This window comes from Oncorhynchus tshawytscha, linkage group LG04, assembly GCF_018296145.1.
Source record: "Oncorhynchus tshawytscha isolate Ot180627B linkage group LG04, Otsh_v2.0, whole genome shotgun sequence".
NCBI classification, from domain to species: Eukaryota; Metazoa; Chordata; class Actinopteri; order Salmoniformes; family Salmonidae; genus Oncorhynchus; species Oncorhynchus tshawytscha.
The window spans coordinates 17,646,254-17,671,577 of record NC_056432.1 but is presented as its reverse complement, the minus strand read 5'-3'; the positions used below and the strand labels follow the sequence as shown (position 1 = coordinate 17,671,577).

Genomic DNA, 25,324 nt, shown 5'->3' with positions numbered 1-25,324 from the left:
GAAGAGAATTCTCTTGGTAGATAATGCGGTCTACATTTGATTGTGAGGAATTCTAAATCAGGTGAACAGAAGGATTTGAGTTCCTGTATGTTTCTTTCATCACACCATGTCACGTTGGCCATAAGGCCTACGCCCCCCGCCCCTCTTCTTACCAGAAAGATGTTTGTTTCTGTCGGCGCGATGCGTGGAGAAACCCGCTGGCTGCACCGCTTCGGATAGCGTCGTTCCAGTGAGCCATGTTTCCGTGAAACAAAGAACGTTACAGTCTCTGATGTCCCTCTGGAATGCTACCCTTGCTCGGATTTCATCAACCTTGTTGTCAAGAGACTGGACATTGGCAAGAGGAATGCTAGGGAGTGGTGCACGGTGTGCCCGTCTCCGGAGTCTGACCAGAAGACCGCCTCGTTTCCCTCTTTTTCGGAGTCGTCTTTTTGGGTCGCTGCATGGAATCCACTCCGTTGTCCTGTTTGTAAGGCAGAACACAGGATCCGCGTCGCGAAAAACATATTCTTGGTCGTACTGATGGTGAGTTGACGCTGATCTTATATTCAGTAGTTCTTCTCGACTGTATGTAATGAAACCTAAGATGACCTGGGGTACTAATGTAAGAAATAACACGTAAAAAAACAAAAACCTGCATAGTTTCCTAGGAACGCGAAGCGAGGCGGCCATCTCTGTCGGCGCCGGAAGTTAAGATATAGTACATTGGAAGGTTGTGCAGGACTATGGTAGATGAAGGAACCTATCTATCTTTTTAGACTTAGAGTATTTATCTGGTCTATATGTCAGTGTGTTATATCTGAAAATATGATCGTATTATAAATTGTATTTTAATGTTTAAGGACTCTTGGAAGATAAGTCCAAATGAGGACTAAAAGAGATCCTAATAAAATCAAATATCTCTCGCAGTCTGTCAGTCTCTCTCCCCTCTCTTTCACTCTTCTCTCTCTTTCTCCACCGTGGTGTAGGGGAACTTTAACCGCATCCTGCTGTGCACCAAGAAGAGAAGGATAGAGGATGCCATCGATTACGTTGCTCCCCGCCCCATGTACTACTATCCCTCTAGAACGTTGCTGTTTTATAACATATATGCCAATTACTGAACATAAGAAAACAATATTTTTGACTAATAAACAAATAGCTGTGCCACCAGAGACACTGGGTTCGCGCCCAGGCTCTGTTGTAACCGGCCGCGACCTGGACGTCCGTGTGCCGACGCACAATTGGCCTAGCGTCGTCCGGGTTAGGTAGGGCTTGGCCGGTAGGGATATCCTTGTCTCATCGCGCACCAGCGACTCCTGTGGCGTTCCGGGCGCAGTGCGCGCTAACCAAGGTTGCCAGGTGCACGGTGTTTCCTCCGACACATTGGTGCGGCTGGCTTCCGGGTTGGAGCGCGCTGTGTTAAGTTGTGTATCGGGTTGGATGCGGCTTCGGTGGTGTATCTGACTTTCAACCTTCGTTTCTCCCGAGCCCGTACGGAAGTTGTAGCGATGAGACAAGATAGTAAAAACAATTGGATACCACGAAATTGGGGAGAAAAAGGGGTCAAATTAAAATAAATACATTTAAAATAAAATAAAAATCAGTGATGCATGGTGGCTGAGTGATGGCAAGCCCTGTCAAGTTCATGGATGCTTGAATGAATAAATAAGGGTTCGAGCTAAATCACCGTCCGTGACCGGGATGTCCGTGGGGCGACGCACAATTGGCCTAGCGTCGTCCGGTAAAGGGAACAACACTGACCATAAATTAGTAGGCAATATTTTGTTTTAATTCTTTATTTTTGACTTTATCTGACCAAAACAATCCTCAATCATCTTCCTTGCAGTATTCACTCCTTCTCCCACTGCTGGGAGATCCGTATGTGGATGCATCTGGCAAATTATGGAAGAGTGGAGGGAAAGCTGCCCTCCAGTGTCCTGTATGGAGAGGTACATTCTAGTTCTACTGGACCTGCTTTTAAACAATGTGTGTATGTGTTTCCCATTTCTCATAACCAATGAAAAAGGCTGGGGTAAAAATGACACACCACCTGCATTAACTTTCAGATTGGGACAGCCTAGAAGAAGGGAAATGGGGGTGGAGAGGAAGAGGAGAGCAGTGAGGTTGAGGACGAAGCTGACGATGAGGAGGAGGATGGCGCTGGAGACATGGATGAGGTGGAGGAGCTGATGGTAGAGCAGCTGGAACATCATGCAGTGTCTGGCCCAGACTGCCTCCTGTCAGAAATACTTCCTCATGACCGTCTGTTATCATATCATGTGTACAGTGTTTGATCCATAATGAATTTGGAGGGGGTGCGTGGGCACAGCTCCCTGATTTCCTGCACAAATCCATCCATCCTTTTATCATGTCTCCTCTGTTTCCTCTTAGCCTACATCGCTGCCGTTGACCACGGCATGCGAGTGAAGAAAAGACGTAACGCCCCAGGAACCACACCCATTAAGAGGCGGGGGAGCAGGGCAGGCTTCCCAGCAAGCAGCAGGAGACTCCAGCGCTCTTCTCGGTAAGTAATGAGAGAGCGGTACCACAAAGCCAGAAGGTACAGTACAAGTCAAAAGTTTGGACAAACCTACTCATTCAACATTTTTCTTTCTTTTTACTATTTTCTACATTGTAGAATAATAGTGAAGACATTAAAACTATGAAATAACACATATGGAATCATGTAGTAACCAAAATAGTGTTAAACAAATCTAAATATATTTACAATTTTAGATTCTTCAAAGTAGCCACCTTGATGACAGCTTTGCACCTCACAAAGACACTGCGGTTGGAACCAGAAATCTCAACTTTGGTCTCATCAGACCAAAGGACATAGATGTCCACTGGTCAATTGTCCATTGCTCATGTTTCTTGGCCCAAGCAAGTCTCTTCTTCCTATTGGTGTCCTTTAGTAGTCGTTTCTTTGCAGCAATACGACCATGAAAGCCTGATTCACGCAGTCTCCTCTGAACAGTTGATGTTGAGATGTCTGTTACTTGAACTCTGTGAATCCCCTCATTGACAAACTCCATTACTGCAGTAATTAAATAATAAAGTTGACTTGTTTTGAAGAAATGTAAAAGTCTCTCCTTTTGATTACAATAATTCCATGACAGTCCTCCGACCCCCACAGGTATGATCTCCTTCTCTCAGGAGTATGTGTCAAGCATCCTGACCCAGAACTTCTTCAGCATCACCCAGAAGATCTAGAAGAAGGTGACTGGTAGTGGTGGAAAAGGTACCTAATTGTCATACTTGAGTAAAAGTAAAGATGCCTTTTAATTTAAAATGACTCAAGTAAAAGTGAGTCACCCAGTCAAATTCTACTTGAGTAAAAGACTAAAAGGATTTCCTTTAAAATATACTTGAGTATCAAAAGTAAAAGCATGAATAATTTCAAATTCCTTATATTACGCAAACCAGACGGCACAATTTTCATGTTTTTTTTTCTTCTTCTATTTGCCGATTGCCAGGGGCACACCAACACTCGGACATCATTTACAAGTGAAGCATTTGTGTTTAGTGAGTCCGTCAAATCAGAGGCAGTGGGGATCACCAGGGTTGTTCTCTTGATAAGTGTTTGAATTGGACCATTTTCTGTCCTGCTAAGCATTCAAAATATAATGAGTTTTTACTTAAGTACTTTACGCTACTGGTGACAGGCACCCGGACTGTGACCCAGCCCTCAGAGATGTTCCCCGTCCTTCCCCATAGAGCCATGCACGGGCATGAATTTTAAACCCAACCCATTCCTGTGACATTCAGGCCCTACCCTACCCAGGCCTGATTGCTTCTGCCAAATTTAAAACCCGGCTCTGCCCGAAATCAAAAATAACTTCCTCTGTTAGTAAACCCATTAGCTGCTATTCTATGTCAGTCACTGACTCCCTGCACCCAGGCAGCTTGCTGTCTCTTTCTTTTGATGTGGTTGAAGTACTTCTGACATCATGTTATGATCTTAGTCAGATATGGCTGTACTGCAGAGCACGAGCAAATTAGCATGGCTGACGCGTGACCCACATGACTACACAGCTGTGACTCACTGAGGTTGGTGATAACAAGACTACAAGCAAATGGCTCAGCTTCAAAATGTTGGTGATAAATGTAGTGATACCTGAGCCCTGCCCGTAGCCTAGTTATTTATGAAAAAAAAACAGGTCCTAGCCAGTCCTAACTTGATGTATAATGTTGGGGCCAGTCGGTGTCGGGTAGCAGAGCTCTACTGCCCGGCTCCCACCTGCCACTCAGAAACCCAGCCCTGGAGTTCATCAAATACGTCTGCCACGTCAGTGACTGGGAACACGGGTCACACCGTAATGTCAAAGTTTTGCAATGAAAATTAGTGTTTGTTATTGGACAAGTTCAGGTAGTCCCGGCCCGTTTGCTTCCCGTTATGTGCCTAGTGAATACACCCCAGTGTCATATACATTAGTGCACACTGTTTCAAAGTGTTCCGTAACGCAAAATTAAAATGAGCATTTCAGTTCTGTTTTCTTCTGTTTCATGCTAATGAATACAACCCTCCCCTATAGGTGCTCTCCCTGGACGCCAACATGGTGAATAAGCTAAAGAGGGACCTGCTAAGCCTTGTGGACGTGGGTGAGTTTTCGGAGGACGCCCAGTTCCGGGACCCCTGTAACTCCTGCTTCCTGCCCGAGGTCATCTGCCACCACTACAACCTGCTGCGATGTTGACCTTTGCAAGGATCCCTCAGTGGCACAGGTGAGTGAAACGCTACAGCTTACATTTCTACTTATATAATTTCAAGTACCAATTCAGAATAGTATATCCTTCGTCATGGTCAAATTTTGTCATCAAACATTTTCATCAAAGTCTGGCATTCTCTGGAATTATGGTGCTTTCAAGACAACTGAGAACTCGAGGGGAAAAAAAGTTGAATCATGTTGACATCACGTAGCTTGTTTTTCCCGAGTTCCCAGTTGTCTTGAACTCTCTAAATTCAGATTTTGCAGTTTCGAGTAAACAGTTGTTTTCAGTTGATTCATGATGATGACGACTGCTAAGCTAAGATTTTGAAGTATGATGTTGACGGCAGTTAAATCAAAGCTACTGTAGATATAACGTGATTTGACGTCATTTTATCTGTGACCAATTTGTTTTTTTGGTGTTTTTTTTAACCTTTATTTAACTAGGCAAGTCAGTTTTAAGAACAAATTCTTATTTTCAATGACGGCCTAGGAACATTGGGTTAACTGCCTGTTCAGGGGCAATGACCTTGAGCCTTCTTGGATGGGCACTTCTAATGTAGCTATATGGCAGCACCCAAGGGGTTAGAATTTTCTGTCTACCCTTAGATTTGGCGTGACGTAGTGTCCCCATGAATGACAGAACACTGAGCCAATCACGGCGTAACGCTCCATATTTTCTGCTGGCTTGCCCCACCACCACAGAAAGCACTGAGGTAGGCTGAAACACCTGCATTTTGGAGCTGCCTTACTCAAGAAAACAAAAAAGAGACCATGTTTGTATGCGGCTTTATTAACTCAATGATATATAGATATTTTTTACATTGTTTTCAAACTGGTATGTGACACGAATTAATGCCAAAATACCATGCCTTGAATGATGGGTCGCTGCTGAGGTGAATAATTCTAATAAGTTTTGTTGTAATATAATTAAACAACAATAAATACATGTAAAATGTAATGATGCCATAAAATTGCCTGGATAAAAGACATGCATTGCTGTTGAACCAGCCTTATTGTAGGCCTAAGGGAGGGCTTGGGTTTGGAACATGTGAAACTGGAAAATAAGCAACTTTTACAGGTTACAGATAACTTCTAAATATCATCTCTCGTTGCATAATGGGCATGGACACGTAGCCTACATCATGGAGGGGGTTTTACACACGTCCAAAACGGAACCTGTATAGCTCAAATAATGTGGGCCTGCCTACAATGCATAGATAAATAGGGAATGTTAGCTCACTGTTTTACTCCTCTCAAACTTGATATTTTAAAAATATTTGGTGATTAAGATTATTTTCAGAGCAGTCTCATGAGCCAAAATCTTGACTACTTCACGATTGCATTGGGCAGACAAAAAAAGCCTTGATTGAAGGCTGAATGGACAGGATGGGCATATTGCTAACTTTGAGACAATCTATCTTTGATGTGACAAGAAATTATGATCATGCATCTTTATTCCTCTATGATTTTCTATACAGTAGCTGTAAAATCAACACATAAACGACATTTCTTGACCACCCATGTACTGTAAACGTAAATGAGTTGCCAATCGCGTCAATCAGCTTTCCAGTCTTTACTAGTCTCCAGCCAAAATTGTAGATATGGTGTGTTTTGCCTTTGTAATAGGAAATCTCATTGATTACAACAAATATAGTACTATTGTCAAGGTTTTTTTTTTGTCTTAATATTTTTGTCAATAAATCTTTTTTTGTAAATGACACAACTGACAGTTTCTATTTTCATTGGACATTTTCCGAAGCAAAATCATCATTTTTTTCTTCTCTGAAACCCTCTCTCTCAATTGTATATATCTGTCCTATTTATTATTGACCCAGCCATGGTAAGTAAGTCATTGATTGAGTGCTGAGTGCTGAGATATGGAACCCCCATCAGTCCTAAACATCCTGTGGTACCTCTTCCCTCTGGAATCAGATGCTAATGTGCCTCACAGGAATAGTATGAGCTTTTATTTAATGGTTTTTACGCACTGATTTGGGCCCAGACTACATTCTTCTCACCCATTTATCCTCTCGGTCTGATGGCTTTCAGGGCCATGATCTCCCTGGAGATGAGCTAATGATGAGTCCTGCAAGTCATGTCTCTCTGCCTGTCTGCCATTAGAACAAGATGCATTGTATCAAATCAATATATTTCAAGCGCATTTTAAATCACAACACACTTTACAGTAAAAAAAAAACATTAAGCTATTTGATTTAGAATTTTAGGACCCCTGTAGGTATAACAAAAAACAAAAAATTTGTATAAAATATTGAATTTGCACCTTTACTACTATAGTCCAAAGAATTGCATTCAATAATTCATTCATAAATGGCAAAACAGACAGGTACAGTACAAAAAAACTATACAAGCTAACATATGGAATTGTTTTAAGATGGTCATACCATGGATTGTTTGGCTATTTGATTTAGCATTTTAGGACCCCTGTAGGTATGAAGAAAGAACATGTTTTTATAAATTATTGAATTTGCCCTTTACTACTATAGCCCATAGAAACGCATTCAATAGCATATTCATAAATGGTAAAACAGACAGGTTTTGAAGTGTATTTCCTGTTTCTCCTAGATAGAAAGCCAAGAAAATATTGTATTTTTTCGGACATGTATTTAACCCCTTTTTTTTGGGGGGGGACAAAACTACCTCCATACTTTCATAAAAGTTTCTAAACCTGTACCAGGTGACCTTCAAACAGAAGAGTCCTGTGGCGCATTAGTTTGTAGCCCAAACGGTTCTGACGCTACAGACAAGTTGGCGTTACAGACCTCAGACATGGAGCAAAAGTAGTTTGTTCGGTTGCTACAGAAGTTTTCTTGAGAATACCAATTTTCGGAATGTCTCGTGGTCCGCTGTAGCTCAACCACCTTCCACCGCAGATATCTCTCTTTTAAATTGACAGATGTTTATGGGGATTATTTTATGATGCTACAAGATTGACGCATAGGTGCGTCAAATAGACTCTTAAACCAGGTGTACACTACACGTTTTGGGCCGCAATTTAGCTGTCCCAGACAAGCTTTTGAGAGCAGCCAAAATCCCAATGTTGTTGCCTTCTCAGTGCGCCCGGCCGTCACTGACGCTCGTTTAATTAAGGTTAGCTGGTCAGAGATGCAATCTGAGGGCTACCGATCTCGTCCTTGAGCAGTACCAGACGTCCCGATATTTTCAAACATGTTTTATTTTACCGGCACGAAATCTGCAATGTTCTTGTAGTGTAAGATGTGCAATGACTAGTTTTGAGAACAATGATCACGTTTAGCAAAGGAGAGCGCGTCAGAGAGGAAGCCAGTGAGATGACATTGTTTCGCGTCATCCAGAATGTGTAGACTCTAGAGCAGTATCGATGACTACTATTATGTACCTGTACTTATCTTTAAAGAGGCCATATGTAACTTTTTGGGCGAACAGACCAAATTCACATAGAACTGATCTACCGCTTCTTAAACGTTTCTATGTGTGCTATTTCTATGCATACTATTACGTTTGGGTTTGTACATCAGTTTCAAACAGCAGAAATGACCATATTTGTGTTATATATTTCACAGCGGTTTTCAATTCAATTTTATTCAACTGAATTCTAAATTTTAGCTAGACACTTCAACTCTCTATGGCAAGTGTGAGTATCTGACTGAAAACGTTTATGAGGCAGCTTTGCAGTGGTGTAAAGTACTTAAGTAAAAATACTTTTAAGTAGTACTTAAGTCGTTTTTGGGGTATCTGTACTTTACTATTTATATTTTTGAATACTTTTACTTTTACTCCACTACATTCCTAAAGAAAATAATGTACTTTTTACTCCTTACATTTTCCCTGACAGCCAAAAGTACATTTTGAATGCTTAGCAGGACAGGAAAATTGTCTAATTCGGGCACTTATCAAGAGAAAATCCCTGGTCATCCCAACTGCCTTTGATCTGGCAGACTCACTAAACACAAATGCTTCATTTGTACTGTCTGAGTGTTCAACTGCGACCCTGGCTATCCGTAAATAAAAATAAATAAGAAGAAAATCGTGTTGTTTGGTTTGCTAAATATAAGACATTTTAACTTATTTATACTTTTAATACTTAAGTACATTTAAAACCAAATACTTTTAGACTTACTCAAGTAGTGTTTTACTGGGTGACTTTTGCTTTAACTGGAGTCATTTTCTTTTAAGATATCTTTACTTTTAGTATGAAAAAAGTATGAATATTGGGTACTTTTTCCACCACTGCTGCTTTGAGCCACAGCTTGTTGTATCTATGTTAAATCTAATGGCATCATTGTTTTCGCAAGACAGCGTGGTATTGACAATCCTCACGACCAAGTGAAGAATATTATAGTGTGTGACACCCTGTCTGTGACATTTCGTTTAGTGTGTGCACCACTTCATTGGCAAGACAAAAAAATTACAGAAAATACCCTTGTTTAATGTGAGAGTCTCAGCCATGTTAGGATTTTGAAAGTCATGTAGTGTACAGTTATGGCCAAAAGTTTTGAGAATGACACAAATATTAGTTTCCACAAAGTTTGCTGCTTCAGTGTCTTTAGATATTTTTGTCAGATGTTACTATGCAATACTGAAGTATAATTACAATCCTTTCATAAGTGTCAAAAGCTTTTATTGGCAATTACATGAGGTTGATGCAAAGAGTCAATATTTGCAGTGTTGACCCTTCTTTTTCAAGACCTCTGCAATCCGCTCTGGCATGCTGTTAATTAACTTCTGGGCCACATCCTGACTGATGGCAGCCCATTCTTGCATAATCAATGCTTGAAGTTTGTCAGAATTTGTGGGTTTTTGTTTGTCCCACCCACCTCTTGAGGATTGACAACAAGTTCTCAGTGGGATTAAGATCTGGGGAGTTTCCTGGCCATTGACCCAAAATATAAATGTTTTGTTCCCCGAGCCACTTAGTTATCACTTTTGGCTTATGGCAAGGTGCTCCATCATGCTGGAAAATGCATTGTTCATCACCAAACTGTTCTTGGATGGTTGGGAGAAGTTCCTCTCAGAGGATGTTTTGGTACCATTCCTTATTCATGGCTGTGTTCTTAGGCAAAATTGTGAGTGAGCCCACTCCCTTGGCTGAGAAGCAACCCCAAACATGAATGGTCTCAGGATACTTTACCGTTGGCATGACACTGGACTGATGGTAGCGCTCACCTTGTCTTCTCCGGACTTCTTTTTTCCGGATGTCCCAAACAATCGGAAAGTGGATTAATCAGAGAAAATGACTTTACCCCAGTCCTCAGCAGTCCAATCGCTGTACCTTTTGCAGAATATCAGTCTGTCCCTGATGTTTTTCCTGGAGAGAAGTGGCTTCTTTGCTGCCCTTCTTGACACCAAGCCATCCTCCAAAGTCTTCACCTCACTGTGCGTGCAGATGCACTCACACCTGCTTGCTGCCATTCCTGAGCAAGCTCTGTACTGGTGGTGCCCCGATCCCGCAGCTGAATCAACTTTGGGAGATGGTCCTGGCGCGTGCTGGACTGGCGCGTGCTGGACCTTGAAGTTCTTGATGATCCGATAAATGGTTGATTTAGGTGCAATCTTACTGCCAGCAATATTGTCAGGGATTTCCTCCTCTTCTTCCGAAGAGGAGAGGCGAAAAGGATCAGAGGACCAATATGCGGCGTGGTAAGTGTCCATGGTTCTTTTAATACGTAAACGTACACATGAACAACTGATTACAAAAACAAGAAACATGTGAAAACCTAAACAGTCCTATCTGGTGCAAAACACAAAGACAGGAACAATCACCCACAAACACACAGTGAAACCCAGGCTACCTAAGTATGATTCTCAATCAGAGACAACTAATGACACCTGCCTCTGATTGAGAACCATACTAGGCCGAAACATAGAAATACCCAAATCATAGAAAAACAAACATAGACTGCCCACCCAACTCACGCCCTGACCATACTAACTAAATACAAAACAAAGGAAATAAAGGTCAGAACGTGACAAATATCTTTGCCTGTGAAGCCCTTTTTGTGCAAAGCAATGATGACGGCACGTGTTTCCTTGCAGGTAACCATGGTTGACAGAGGAAGAACAATGATTCCAAGCACCGCCCTCCTTTTGAAGCTTCCAGTCTGTTATTCAAACTCAATCAGCATGACAGAGTGATCTCCAGCCTTGTCCTCGTCAACACTCACACCTGTGTTAGCGAGAGAATCACTGACATGATGTCAGCTGGTCCTTTTGTTGCTGGACTGAAATACAGTGGAAATGTTTTATTGGGATTCAGTTAATTTGCATGGCAAATAGGGACTTTTCAAATTAATTGCAATTCATCTGATCACTCTTCATAACATTCTGGAGTATATGCAAATTCACATCACACAAACTGAGGCAGCAGACTTTTCGAAAATTAATATTTGTGTCATTCTCAAAACATTTGGCCACGACTGTACACCTGGCTTTAAGGATGCATTTGAGTTTCTGTGGAATCAGCTTTCAACAGTATGTTCTATCAGAGCCTGCTGCTCCAAGACCAGCGTTTTATCATTACTATACTGCTGATGTTGAGCATGGGTTTCCCGGAATTTAAATGACAGTTTAGTGCAGTGTTGCTTGGCTTTAAACTTGTTGATTTAGTCTATCTGGAGTGATAATGATGAGGAAGAGTGCACATTCATCCCTAGCTCCCTTTGTTGTGATCGTCTGTAAAAAAAAACACAAAAAACCACACAAAAAAACAGCCACTGGTTATGGCATCCCCCAGTCTAGATCAAAGTGATCTTAACCCACCAACCTCCATCACGATAACCTCATTGTCCCAGAGAACTCACTTTGTGTACTAATGGGCATTTCTCTCTCAGACCAATAATCTGATTTCACATCTACGCTGGAGCTGAGTCTTACAATTAGATTGGTTGCATTGGGTTCCCTGATGACTGATAGCTTGTCTCAAATGATTGAGTGAAGTACTTACTGTACAGAGCCCAATATACTTACCATATCCCTTTTAATGCTATATTTTATTATGACATCATGTTACAGAGGGGAAAATGTATTGCAATTTTATCATGTCTTCCAAAATTAAATAAATATAGAACTCTGCATTAAAACAGCATTTATAGCATTGCCTAGGTTTTTCTAGTTACAGGCATGATATCTGACTTGGTCTGTTCATATCACTTAGTTCCAAAGTGTCATTGTGGTTGTCAACAGACAACAGCGGTCCATCTATTGCATAATACAAGAGGAGGCTGGTGGGAGGAACTATAGGAGGACATGCTAATTTTAATAGCTGGAATGGAGTTAATGGAATGGTATCAAAAACATCAAACATATGGAAACCAACCAACTGAACACACACTGGTTGAATCAATATTGTTTCCACGTCATTTCAAGGAAATGACGTTGAACCGACATTGAATTGATGTCTTTGCCCAGTGGGACATGTTTGACTCCATTCCATTTATTCTATTCCAGCCATTACAATGAGCCTGTCCTTCCTGAGCTCCTCCCACCAGCCTCCTCTGCACAAGGCAGTCACTGATCCAGTAGACCTCAGAGATGAGTCCTTTTCGATATCGATGTTTCTATTATTCACTACGAGTCCAGATGGATTCACACTTCCCCACAATCTTGTTATAGAAACCATTTTGTGGGAAATGTCATCATTATTTGATTACTCTCTCTGAGAGTAGCTCTCCTCTTAGGCATCTCGCTCAGCATCAGTATTCTACATGAACATTGGAGGGAATATAGTCCCAGAGACTGTTATCCCTGAACATAATATACTGAAATTGCCCACCATCATCTTTTTGATTCTCCCATTGTTTGAAATGTGTGTTTTCAAACCAGAAAAATGATCTGCCAAAATATTTTGTATTTATTTCTTCCAATCTGATCTATGTACAGTATATGATTGACTGGCAGAGATCACAAGTTATAATTTGATGATGCTAGACATTTATTGTTGTGTTTGCATGTATAGCTTATACAGTTATTGACCTGGTTCAGGGTAGACAGGAAAAGAGGGTTCTCAGCATAATGTACTCCAACATGTTTAGCTGATTGCGATAACTTATTTAGTTTATTTTTCATTGGTTGGATTAAATTCAGATCATTTGCAATTATTTGAGATTCAGTTGGGGTCAGTACCATTTCAGTCCCTGTCAGTTGAACTGGACATGGAATTTCTCCATTGGAGTTTAATTCAATTCCTGAATCAACAGGAATTTTCATAAAAGATTTACACTAACCCATCATAGGAAATTGCTTTTAGTGAAAGAACTGGTGGCACTCTAACTAAGCAAGATGTTTTAGTGGTCTTAGCTGTCTTTCAGTTAAATCCCGCAGGGACAGAAGTTGACCCATCAAGGAGGTCTCTCTGAGGACATCTGAAACTGCTTGGGGGGAAAGGTCGTCTGTCTGTCCCATCCATCTGATCAGCAGTCAGGTGTCTGAGGAAGAACATCATCCATGCATGTGGCCAAAGACTGATGTGGCCAGAGGGCACTGTGGGGATGGGATGTCACAGGGCCACTCCCTCCGACAGGTCTGAGTGGGTGGAGCCATAGCTGATGATGGTGAATTCTGTGGGAAGTGTGAAGGTCTGGCTGGGTTTGGGAACTTTACTGTCCTGTAGAAATATACCGTCAGAAAAAAAAAACGTTTTTGGAACCATGCTAACTCACAGATAGGGGCTAAGACAGAAGTATTACATTATATTAATACTTTTACACATTAAACTCCTATATTCTTTGGGAGTTACATTACCTAACTGGGTGTTTAATCAATGATAAGGGCTATGATATAGCAGAAAATGGTTAACAGAAGAAAAAAATATGATCATGAATATGTGTGGAATCAAGTAGTTTTTTTCTTACATCATCAAACTTTCTGCCACTGTAGATAGCGTTCTTGTCAATGAAAGTGAGCATGATCCAGTCACAGATAATGGAACACTGGAATGGATAAAAGTATCATGTCAATGAATGGATAGGAGTTGGTACAACCATTACTGGAAGCTGGTAGAAACAGACATCAACTCATACCACAAGAGTGCTGAATCAAACTCACTATTCCAACTGATGTCATGGCTGTCACTGTGTTGATGATAGTTGGGATTATGCTGAATTGTCCAGCCTGGAGAGGAATTATTTAAGAGTATGACTTTGACTAAGTCTATAACCATATGTCACTAACTAATTGTTCTGATCAACTGGTTATTGATGAATTGAGTACTGATGAAGGCGGTTAAAGTAGGAAATTCTTACATTTCCGTGAACTATTACATCAAGACGAATCCCAAAGGCCTTGATAAGTGTCCGGAACTCTTCTCCATCTTTGCTGTAATACTTGGCAAATCTAAACATAATTTTCTAGGTCAAACAACTGCAGAAAAAGGGGGAAAGAGTCCTCTATGCCTTACCAAGATACAGCAGAGATAGTCTAAAATGTTACAATAGGTCATGTCAATGAGATGGCAAGAGTAAATACATGATCATATTCACTAAGCACCAAACGGAGGAAAGCGGACTAAAACGATGAGGAACCACCTAAACGTGTCCAATAAGAAACACTTGTTTCCGGTTTCTGTTGAAAAACACTTGCTACAGTGTGCACTATTGAATATGACCCAAGCATTCACAAGATGCTATGAAGAGGCTAACCTGAAGTTGTAACCAGAGCTGGGCAGGTTCTTCCGAAGGTCCAGGCGACGGAATGAGTATGTGGGTTTACACTCCGAGGGGTCCAGGTCAAGATCACACTTCCAGTTAATGAAGACTCCAATCACTCCCCCCTGACATGATACAATCCATGAGCTCGCTAACTAAACCATTGCAGCGCTCTGTCCAGCTCATCTTCACATTCCTCACTATTGTTGATTGTCTCTTATTTTTTATTTCCATGATCTATTAATTATGTTATCAGTAATCACTGTCAGATTCAGAAATATTAGAAACACACATATTGTTAGAGACATTAGACCTAGATGGAAGATTGTGTCTTTGTGTGTCCTGTGAGCACTGCAATGTAAGAGTTCTCTACAGTTAATATGATTGGTCAAATGGGATATACATTTTGATTGTATGTATGTATATTGCAGGTGTAAACATACAGTCCTGCAAAGCTCGCTGAACTTCTCCCTGGCCTGTTCTGCGATGTAACCCAGCCGGAAGATGGGGCAGTAGGGGTGTTTCTCCTCATTGTAATGACACTTATTCAGATATTTCTGCCCATTTCGTTTGTTTGGTTTGATGTTTCCTCTGCCAAAGAGATAAGAGAAGATTGCTTGCAGAAACAGTTGAGACTGCATATTTGACGGGGATACGGTTTCCTATATTATACAGTTCTTTATATCACCTACGTATGGCTCCTTGTCAGTGTATTGACCATGTATTGCAGCCTGATGTACGTGTGTGTGTGTGTGCATGGGTTTTGCAGTCTGCGAGCGCATTCTGTGTGTTGTTGAGGTTGATGTGTGTGTGACTGTGTGTGCATGCATGTGTGTGTGTTGTTGAGGTTCATACTATACCTAAACACTTTAAATTTGGGGAAATGGATGGCATTCTTGATGTAAACAGTGAAATTGATGGCCTCTGCTAATGCCGGCTCCCTGGAGGAGACAATAACAGTTTAGACCCTTGTGCCACAATGATATTACAAGTGATTTATTCCAGACTAGGGAGACAGTAGTTCTGTGTTTGACTACTTCCTATTTAAAATGTCAAATTGATATTCACCCTTACCGTATTGCCGCATAGTCCTCAATAGGACACCAAGTCTGAATCTCACAGGTCTTGAAGGTCTGGTTATAGTAAGGAACACAGCGCCCAGTTCTCTGTCCTACAGGAAACACATCAGTCTAAATGCATTAGGACTAACCATCTACTGACGGACAGACTCATAGAATGTCTGGCTTAGTGAGACTTTTCACTTCATCCCCTCCTTTATAGTGCGTACCATTGCCATCAAAGTCCACTTTTCCTGAGATGCAGTCCGAGTCCTTTGAGCAGTTGGCATTGGGAACGGTAAAATGCTAAGAAAAAAATAAAACGTAATAGTTCAGATGGCAGCATTAACTGGCTTTCCTTCTCTGTGGTGGTAGACTGGTAATGATACTGATAGATCTTTATCACATTATCTTACAGAGCTTTTCCAGGAGACAGTGCTAGTTGCAATATTATAGTATGGAGCAAAGCACACAACTCAACATGAAGCCCTAGTATTGATTATGGGAAAACGACTGCAGTTTTATTTAGCTCATATTGGTTTCAGGAGAACACGAGTGTGGAGAATGGTTGTGACCTCTCACCTCAGCACACGTGCCTTGCCTCTGGTTGTGTGTGACCACTCGTCTCAGTATTGTGCTGATCACGTCACCGCCCTGCAGGTTCAATGCCATACAGAAGAATGTACAGTATATGTTGGTAATTACATAGGCTATATGTTAAAAACATACAGTAACTAGCTACACATTGCATCTTCTATGGGAAGCACAGCCGCGAGCTGTCCAGTGACAGGAGCCTATCAGACGAGCTAAATAACTTCTATACTCACTTCGAGGCAAGCAACACTGAAACATGCATGAGAGCATCAGCTGTTCTGGATGACTGTGTGATCACGCTCTCCGCAGCCGATGTAAGACCTTTAAACAGGTCAACATTCACAAGGCCGCAGGGCCAGACAGATTGCCAGGATGTGTGCTCCAAGCAAGCGCTGACCAACTGGCAAGTGTCTTTACTGCATTTTCAACCTGTCCCTGACCAAGTCTGTATACCAACATGTTTCAAGCAGACCACCATAGTTCCTGTGCCCAAGAACACCAAGGTAACCTGCCTAAATGAATACCGACCCGTAGCCCTCACGTCTGTAGCCATCAAGGGCTTCTAAAGGCTGGCCATGGCTCACATCAACACCATTATCCCAGAAACCCTAGACCCACTCCACTTTGCATACCGCCCCAACAGATCCACAGATTATGCAATCCACACTGCCCTTTCCCACCTGAACAAAAGGAACACCAACGTGAGAATACAATTCATCGACTACAGCTCAGCATTCAACACCATAGTGCCCTCAAAGCTCATCACTAAGCTAAGGACCCTGGGACTAAAGACTTCCCTCTGCAACTGGATCCCGGACTTCCTGATGGGCCTGACCCAGGTGGTAAGGGTAGGCAACAACACATCTGCCATGCTGATCCTCAACACGGGAGCCACTCAGGGGTGCGTGCTCAGTCCCCTCCTGTACTCCCTGTTCACCCATGACTGCATGGCCAAGCACGACTCCAACACCACCATTAAGTTTGCTGATGACACAACAGTGGTAGGCCTGATCACCTACAACGATGAGACCGCCCATAGGGAGGAGGTCAGAGACCTGGCAGTGTGGTGCCAGGACAACAACCTCTCCCTCAACGTGATCAAGACAAAGGAGCTGATTGTAGACTACAGGAAAAAGAGGACCGAGCACGCCCCCGTTCTCATCCACGGGGCTGAAGTGGAGCAGGTTGAGTGCTTCAAGTTCCTTGGTGTCCACATCACCAAGAAACTATCATGTCCAAACACACCAAGACAGTTGTGAAGAGGGCACGACAACACCTTTTCCCCCTCAGGAGACTCAAAATATTTGGCATGGGTCCTCAGATCCTCAAAAGGTTCTACAGCTGCACCGCCGAGAGCATCCTGACTGGTTGCATCACCGCCTGGTATGGTAACTGCTCGGCCTCCGACCACAAGGCACTACAGGGGGTAGTGCGTACGGCCCAGTACATCACTGGGGCCAAGCTTCCTGTCATCCAGGACCTCTATACCAGGCGGTGTCAGAGGAAGGCCCTAAAAATTGCCAAAGACTCCAGCCACCCTAGTCATAGACTGTTCTCTCTGCTACCGCATGGCAAGGTGTACCGGAGCGCCAAGTCTAGGTCCAAAAGGCTTCTTAACAATTTCTACCCCCAAGTATTAAAACTCCCCAACAGCAAATGGCTACCTGGACTATTTGCTTTGTCCCCCCCCCCATTTTTATACTGCTGCTACCCTCTGTTTATTATCTATGCATAGTCACTTTACCTCTACCTACATGTACATATTACCTAACCTGTGCCCGCTACATTGACTCTGTACCGGTACCCCCTGTATGTAGCCTCAATACTTATTTTCAAGTTGCTCCTAAATTATTAGTTTTTTTCTATTTTCTTCATTATTTTAATTAGATTTATCTTCCAATTTTTTACTTCATTTTATTTGATTAAATACTTAACCAACAATGCAGTTTTAAGAAATATAAGTGTTAAGGCCTTGTAAGTAAGTATTTCACTGTAAGGTCTACCTGTTGTATTCAATTTGCTTGGATTTGATTTGATATATTTGACCCATAATCCTTGCTTTATGAACTCAGAGCCAAACTGCATGTTCAGGCTTGACTGCAGACTGACTGATCTACAAATCACCTTGTATCCTAAATACAGTGGGGCAAAAAAAAGTATTTAGTCATCCACCAATTGTGCACGTTCTCCCACTTAAAAAGATGAGAGAGGCCTGTAATTTTCATCATAGGTACACTTCAACTATGACAGACAAAATGAGGGGAAAAAATCCAGAAAATCACATTGTAGGATTTTTAATGAATTTATTTGCAAATTATGGTGGAAAATAAGTATTTGGTCACCTACAAACAAGCAAGATTTCTGTCTCTCACAGACCTGTAACTTCTTCTTTAAGAGGCTCCTCTGTCCTAAACTCGTTACCTGTATTAATGGCACCTGTTTGAACTTGTTATCAGTATAAAAGACACCTGTCCACAACCTCAAACATTCACACTCCAAACTCCACTATGGCCAAGACCAAAGAGCTGTCAAAGGACACCAGAAACACAATTGTAGACCTGCACCAGGCTGGGAAGACTGAATCTGCAATAGGTAAGCATCTGCAATAGGTAAGCAGCTTGGTTTGAAGAAATCAACTGTGGGAGCAATTATTAGGAAATTGAAGACATACAAGACCACTGATAATCTCCCACGCAAGATCTCACCCCGTGGGGTCAAAATGATCACAAGCAAAAAAGTGAGCAAAAATCCCAGAACCACACGGGGGGCCCTAGTGAATGACCTGCAGAGAGCTGGGACCAAAGTAACAAAGCCTACCATCAGTAACACACTACGCCGCCAGGGACTCAAATCCTACAGTGCCAGACGTGTCCCCCTGCTTAAGCCAGTACATGTCCAGGCCCGTCTGAAGTTTGCTAGAGAGCATTTGGATGATCCAGAAGAAGATTGGGAGAATGTCTTATGGTCAGATACTCGTCGTGTTTGGAGGACAAAGAATGCTGAGTTGCATCCAAAGAACACCATACCTACTGTGAAGTATGGGGGTGGAAACATCATGCTTTGGGGCTGTTTTTCTGCAAAGGGACCAGGACGACTGATCCGTGTAAAGGAAAGAATGTATGAGGCCATGTATCGTGAGATTTTGAGTGAAAACCTCCTTCCATCAGCAAGGGCATTGAAGATGAAACGTGGCTGGGTCTTTCAGCATGACAATGATCCCAAACACACCGCCCGGGCAACGAATGAGTGGCTTCGTAAGAAGCATTTCAAGGTCCTGGAGTGGCCTAGCCAGTCTCCAAATCTCAACCCCATAGAAAATCTTTGGAGGGAGTTGAAAGTCCGTGTTGCCCAGCAACAGCCCCAAAACATTACTGCTCTAGAGGAGATCTGCATGGAGGAATGGGCCAAAATACCAGCAACAGTGTGTGAAAACCTTGTGAAGACTTACAGAAAACGTTTGACCTCTGTCATTGCCAACAAAGGGTAAATAACAAAGTATTGAGATAAACCTTTGTTATTGACCAAATACTTGTTTTCCACCATAATTTGCAAATCAATTCATTAAAAATCCTACAATGTGATTTTCTGGATTTTTTTTTCCTCATTTTGTCTGTCATAGTTGAAGTGTATCTATGATGAAAATTACAGGTCTCTCTCATCTTTTTAAGTGGGAGAACTTGCACAATTGGTGGCTGACTAAATACTTTTTTGCCCCACTGTATCTACTATTATTTATAGATCAGTCAAGTTGCTCTGTCAGTGATTATGGGACTGAGCAAAATTGATGTCCTCAAGTTGGCTCACCTCTGAGGGTCGGACGTATTCTACCATGTCCAGAACGTGGTCCCCCTGCAGTGCTGTGCCTTTCATCTTAGTGTAGACTGAGTTCTCTGGCCTCGTCTCACTGTCCTGATAGGCTTTCTGACTGATAAAGACATACCTGTAGTAGGGCAACATGACAGATGCAGATTAACTTCTGTTCTGAGGACAAATTCAATATCAATTCAGATCTCTTAGTGGTTATGATATATTGATTTTGAGAGATACTTAAATATGATCAACTTTATTTGAAAATCGAATGCTGAAATATGATGTTTATCAGTACAGTAGACAGAGAGACATCTTCCTCTAAAGGACCATAAAATGAAATGTATGAAAATTGGCCTATTTGGATCACATTACACAATGACGGTGGTCAGTAATGGCCAATCAGAATACAGCAGTCCCGCTTAATGACAGCAACCTGTATGTGGTTACCATCAATGTATTTAATTGCGAGTGAAAGGCATTTCCTCACCACAAAGTGGCTATTCTCAGCAAATTACTAATTTCACATCACAGTGGCTTGTATAGCTTTTGAAAGCAATAATATGGGTACACTGACAGAACATTCCATCTGAGCTTACAAGCCAACCATTTTTATTTTTTACCATTATTTTCTTCCTATGCTTTCCAATACCAGACTTAACGTTGCCTTGATTGGCAAAATATCTGCATTATTTAAGGCAGGTCACAGATAATGCAACAGAAATACTCGATCACAGAAAAAGTCAGGATAGTTACACACAAAGACAATACTAATTCAAATCACATCCTTTTTCTATCTATTTTTAAATGCATGCATAAACAGGAGGCCAGTACTTACCAGATGAAATAGGTGATCACAAGAAACTGAACCCCTCTATATATGACTCCAAGTTTTTTGTTTTTAACCACCATTACCTTGGGGGTCTCATAGTCCAAGAATCCAATAAAATAGTCCTTTATAAACTGAAGCAGTCCCATTGTGATTTCTGAGTTTATCAGCTGTCTGTTCAGATGTGAGGTCCTGAGTGACTTGTTCGCAGATATTTCCAAGCTTGTGTCATGAGTCAGTGTCTCTCTCTCTCTCTCTCTCTCTTGCTTTAACACCCCTGCCTCATCCCCTGTTATGCTGTTCTCAAAAACGAATTGCATCGATAAATTCAACATAAAATGTGATTCACTAATTTGGTGGATTGATCATGGTAAGGAGAAAATATAGTGTTTGTTTTCTTTATTCAGACCTACACAGAAAATACACATTTTATTTATGCTGGTAGCAGATAGGAAATGTCTCTCAAATCAACAATTATCTCTGTCTGTCTGTCTGTCTGTCTCTCTCTCTGTCTGTGTGTCAAATAAAAATAAAAATAAATCAAATCAAGTTTATTTGTTATATGCACATTTTTATTGCAGGTCTAAAACTCAATTGTGCATATAATAATGTAGAATATCAAAGCTAATCAATGAACAAAAATAAATATAAATCAAAAGAGCACATCAATCAGTAAAAAAAACAAGGCACATAAAATTGATACAAAAGAACACAATTTCCCTTTATACAAACAATGCAAAACAATGTGTGTGTGCTTGAGTGCTGTGCGTGTGTGTTTGAATGAATTATGAATTAATCCTTCAGAAATTAAACTAGCTGCCCATGAATAAATATACAGTGTTTAAATATTGACTGGTTTACATTCAAAATAATAATAATATTCAGGCCTAAAAATGACTTGATGTGTCGGGGTCCTGGGAGCTCATTCCGCGCATGTCAGAAGATATACTTGTCACACAACACGTGCAACAAACAGCCCGCTGTGTTTTTTGTTGGTGCTTGTGTTTACATGATTGTCTACAGAAGTATACCTACAAATCTAAGTAATTTACAGAATAACACGAACAGATATTTTGTAAATGGGGGGTCTACAGAAAAAGAAGGTAAGGATGTCACTGTTTGTTATATTAATTATCCAACCATTATGGTTAGCTACGTACTGAAGTTAGCAAGCTGGGTCAGGCTTTTTCTCTGAGCACGGAATTATGAGTTCAGGCCGAAATAGTTTAGCTAGCTAGCAATAACATATCGCTAGCTAGTGTGAGACACTTTTATGTAACGTTAGCTAGATAACTTACTCACCTATTGTATTTCAATTTCCGTCTAGTCTTGGAATCTTGTGCAGTTGATGCGTGTTTTTTTCAACCCAGCTACGGGTTGAAACGTTAGCCTAGCTGTTACATATTCACCTGTCTAGTGCATAAAAAAGCAGTAAAGAGTACTAAATAGTCAATTGTTTTGCAGAACATTGCCAGCATCAAGCTTTTTACTCTTAAGTCTCGTTACACGTGTTCTAGTAATACGTTCCTCCAATACCTCACACATATGTCTGTCTAAATGTTTTGTGAGTAACTGTAAACCTATGTGTCTTGTTTCAGTATGAGAGGGGCTCTGCCACCAACTATATCACAAGGAACAAAGCCCGCAAGAAGCTGCAGCTGAGCCTGGCAGATTTCAGGTACTAAGTACTACTGACCCACCAGGTACTAAGTACTACTGACCCACCACAACCTGGGTTGTATTTATTAGTGTTGTTGCTCCCAGTTTCAGTCCGTTTTCTTCCCTATGGTGTCTGTTGAATAAGGCCCTGTGTTCTAGCTGTGGATATAATAGCATGGTTGCCTCTGGTGTCAGTTTCTGCAATGCCAAATTCACTGTCTGCATGTTCATCCACTGTTCCACACAGACGCCTGTGCATTCTGAAGGGCATCTACCCTCATGAACCCAAGCACAAGAAGAAGGTGAACAAAGGTTCCACAGCTCCCCGCACATTCTATCTGCTTAAAGACATCCGGTTCCTCCTGCACGAGCCCATCGTTAGGAAATTTAGAGAGTACAAGGTAATGTTTTAGACTATTGTTTTGACTGAGATACAGATATTGTTCCATTTTGTGTTTTTTACTTACATTTTTCAGTCAAGCACTTGTTCCAACTCTGGTAGGTGTTTGTGCGTAAACTGAGGAAGGCCTATGGAAAGGCAGAATGGACAGCGGTGGAGAGACTGCGAGATAACAAGCCTGGCTACAAACTGGACCACATCATCAAAGAGAGGTGAGGTCTCAATCCACTGCAGCGGCAACTGCAAACAGCAGATGGCAGTATTGAGCATATAAATGACGTGTAGAAAATAATCTAATAGGATCTCGTGTTGTGCACTGTTTATGGTTCATATCAGTATAACATTTGTAAAGGATGTCCTACATGTGTTTATCTGAGCGTTGTGTTGGCTCTATTTGTGTGCCAGGTACCCCACATTCATCGATGCCCTCCGTGACATAGATGACGCCCTCTCCATGTGCTTCCTGTTCTCCACCTTTGCCCGCACGGGAAAGTGCCACGTCCAGACCATCACGCTATGCCGACGTCTCACCGTGGAGTGGATGAACTACGTAGTCACATCTCGCTCTCTCCGGAAGGTAGGAAGGACAATAGTACAGACGTGTCCTCACTAACATAAAGAGTTGGTCCTCAATGAAAATATCCATGTTGTGGATAGACAAAGTGCAGGCATGATTTATTAAGTAATGATACGGACTGTTACAGGTAAAATAGCATCTGAAATTGAATTGTCATTTTAACTTCATATACACGTACAGTACCAGTCAAAAGTTTGGACACACCTATTCATTCCAGGGTTTTTATTGATTTTTACAATTGTCTACATTGTAGAATAATAGTGAAGACATCAAAACTATGAAATAATGTAGTAACCAAAACAGTATATTTCAGAATTTTCAATGTTGCCACCCTTTCCCTTGATGACAGCTTTAACACTTTTTTTGGTGATTCCATGTGTTTATTTCATAGTTTTGATGTCTTCACTATTATTTTACAATATAGAAAATAGTAATTATAAAGTAAAACCTTTCAATGAGTTGGTGTGTCTAAACTTTTGACTGGTACTGTACTGATTTTTGTTGTTGTGGTTACTAGTCCACATTGGATATGTCTGAATGAGATGTATGCTATTTGGCAAGAGAATAACTGGTAGTCCGCAGCACCCTTGACCTGGTTTTGCTTTCCCTGGCAGGTTTTCATCTCCATCAAGGGGATTTACTATCAGGCAGAGGTTCTTGGACAGCTCATAACCTGGCTCGTGCCCTACCAGTTTGCCCATGATGTAAGAGCTGAGTGACCTCACAGCAGCTCAAAGAGCCATTTCAAATGTATTCAGTCACTCTGTTAAAAGCCTCTTTTTTATTTCTACATTATTTTATCAGGGAGTCATACTGAGACCAATGTCTCTTTCGTAGATGATCCCTGAATTACAGAAAATACACACGTCAATATAAATACAAAATGCAAGCAGAAACAACATGGTCCTTCAACACACATTCACAAGACCCTCAATCAGCTTTCTGAATTGCCCTCGAGGCATCAGAACATCACATTTTAAGAACATTTTGAAGATTGTTCAACAAATAAGATGGAAGAACTAAAACCTGATTTACCAAACTCCATAGAGACCAAAGGAATTTCCAGAGTTAACCATCCCCGAGACCGGGTGTGAACTCATGTCTAAAGTTTAGTCATGATGTTAGGTACAGTGGGATTTTTTGTGTAAAGGGGCTTTATAAATGAAAATATATCAATAAATCAACCTACATTACATCAGATCGCCAATCAACTTTCTGGTAGAGAATGCAGTGATGAGTACTGAAATTTTCACCATAATTAAGCGCAGTGCGCTATGATAATCTGCATCTAAAGGCTTTAATGAAGTGGCAGTTGCATTCATATAGATGTTGCCATAGTCTCGGACCGATAGGAACGTGGCTGAATCTGTTTTCTACTGTTTAGTGAGAGGCAAGATCTATTTCTATAGAAGCCCATTTTTATTCTCTGCTTATCTAACTCATCAAAATGCTTTTTGAAAGATAGCTTTTCATCTATCCATATGCCCAGATATTTGTAAGCAGGGACACAATCAATGTGGACATCATCCAAAGTGCATATCTTTTAAATCAAGTTTATTTTTATGTGCTCTAGAGAACAACATGTACTTAGTTTTACCTGCATTCAATACTTATTTCAGGTCAAAGTTTTTCTGTAATACAATGAAGGCAGACTGTAGTTCAGAGAGCCTGGTCAACTGGTGGCAATATTATACACAACAGTATCTTCTTACAAGTGCAGGTTCGTTTTTTTACAGAGGTCGATATTGTTAAGGTAAAAAGTACAGGATCCAGAATGCAGCTGTTTTTATGTTAGATCATTTCTGGGTAACAATTTAAATACTTTACTGTTATAGATTTCCTTTTAATTGGGCAAAATGTATTTTTAGCAAAATACTATTTCACAAGCAACAATTTTGCTAGGACTGTGAGTGAGGGCAAAACTAGCTGTTATTGACATAGGGGTTTAGAACACTCTTTGTTATTGGTTTATTAACCAATTTACAGCATTGTGAGCCAGATGTTTCACTGGATGTATAAATCTGAAGCATCCCTTTGGCATTTCCACTCACCACCAAATGTGGTGATG

General features: G+C 41.2%; 2 protein-coding genes and 1 pseudogene across 3 annotated transcripts in view; 2 read left to right on the top strand and 1 right to left on the bottom strand.

Annotated features, from left to right (window-relative positions):
• The first annotated feature begins 950 nt into the window (after positions 1–950).
• On the top strand, positions 951–4,934 carry LOC112249459 (annotated as a pseudogene).
• Positions 4,935–13,001: 8,067 nt separating this feature from the next.
• On the bottom strand, positions 13,002–20,769 carry LOC112249662 (P2X purinoceptor 2-like). Its single transcript, XM_024419446.2, has 12 exons — positions 20,630–20,769; positions 19,789–19,924; positions 15,973–16,044; positions 15,621–15,696; positions 15,407–15,503; positions 15,193–15,273; positions 14,776–14,923; positions 14,327–14,457; positions 13,931–14,021; positions 13,734–13,799; positions 13,541–13,618; positions 13,002–13,293 (listed from the first exon to the last, which is right to left on the bottom strand). The coding sequence occupies exons 1-12, from the start codon at positions 20,767–20,769 to the stop codon at positions 13,186–13,188; spliced, it is 1,224 nt and encodes a 407-aa protein (XP_024275214.1). The 3' UTR covers positions 13,002–13,185.
• Positions 20,770–21,550: 781 nt separating this feature from the next.
• The window catches only part of LOC112248235 (pescadillo homolog), a 31,038-nt gene continuing 27,264 nt past the window's right edge, over positions 21,551–25,324 (top strand). Inside the window, exons 1-6 of one of the 2 annotated variants that reach the window (XM_042320386.1) lie at positions 21,551–21,723; positions 22,219–22,298; positions 22,527–22,680; positions 22,782–22,891; positions 23,085–23,256; positions 23,871–23,960. In XM_042320386.1, coding sequence (XP_042176320.1) covers positions 21,700–21,723; positions 22,219–22,298; positions 22,527–22,680; positions 22,782–22,891; positions 23,085–23,256; positions 23,871–23,960 — 630 coding nt within the window. In that variant the 5' untranslated portion in view covers positions 21,551–21,699. The remainder of the gene's footprint in view (positions 21,724–22,218; positions 22,299–22,526; positions 22,681–22,781; positions 22,892–23,084; positions 23,257–23,870; positions 23,961–25,324) is intronic. The other variant, XM_042320387.1, reaches the window with a different exon arrangement.

Excerpts from the sequence above, each read along its gene's own strand:
- LOC112249662 (XM_024419446.2), bottom strand. The coding sequence starts at position 20,769 with ATGGGACTGCTTCAGTTTATAAAGGACTATTTTATTGGATTCTTGGAC. Across the intron at positions 14,458-14,775 it reads TCAGCGAGCTTTGCAGGACT|GGGGGAGTGATTGGAGTCTT; the intron begins GTATGTTTACAC and ends GTATCATGTCAG. Across the intron at positions 14,022-14,326 it reads AGCTCTGGTTACAACTTCAG|ATTTGCCAAGTATTACAGCA; the intron begins GTTAGCCTCTTC and ends AATTATGTTTAG.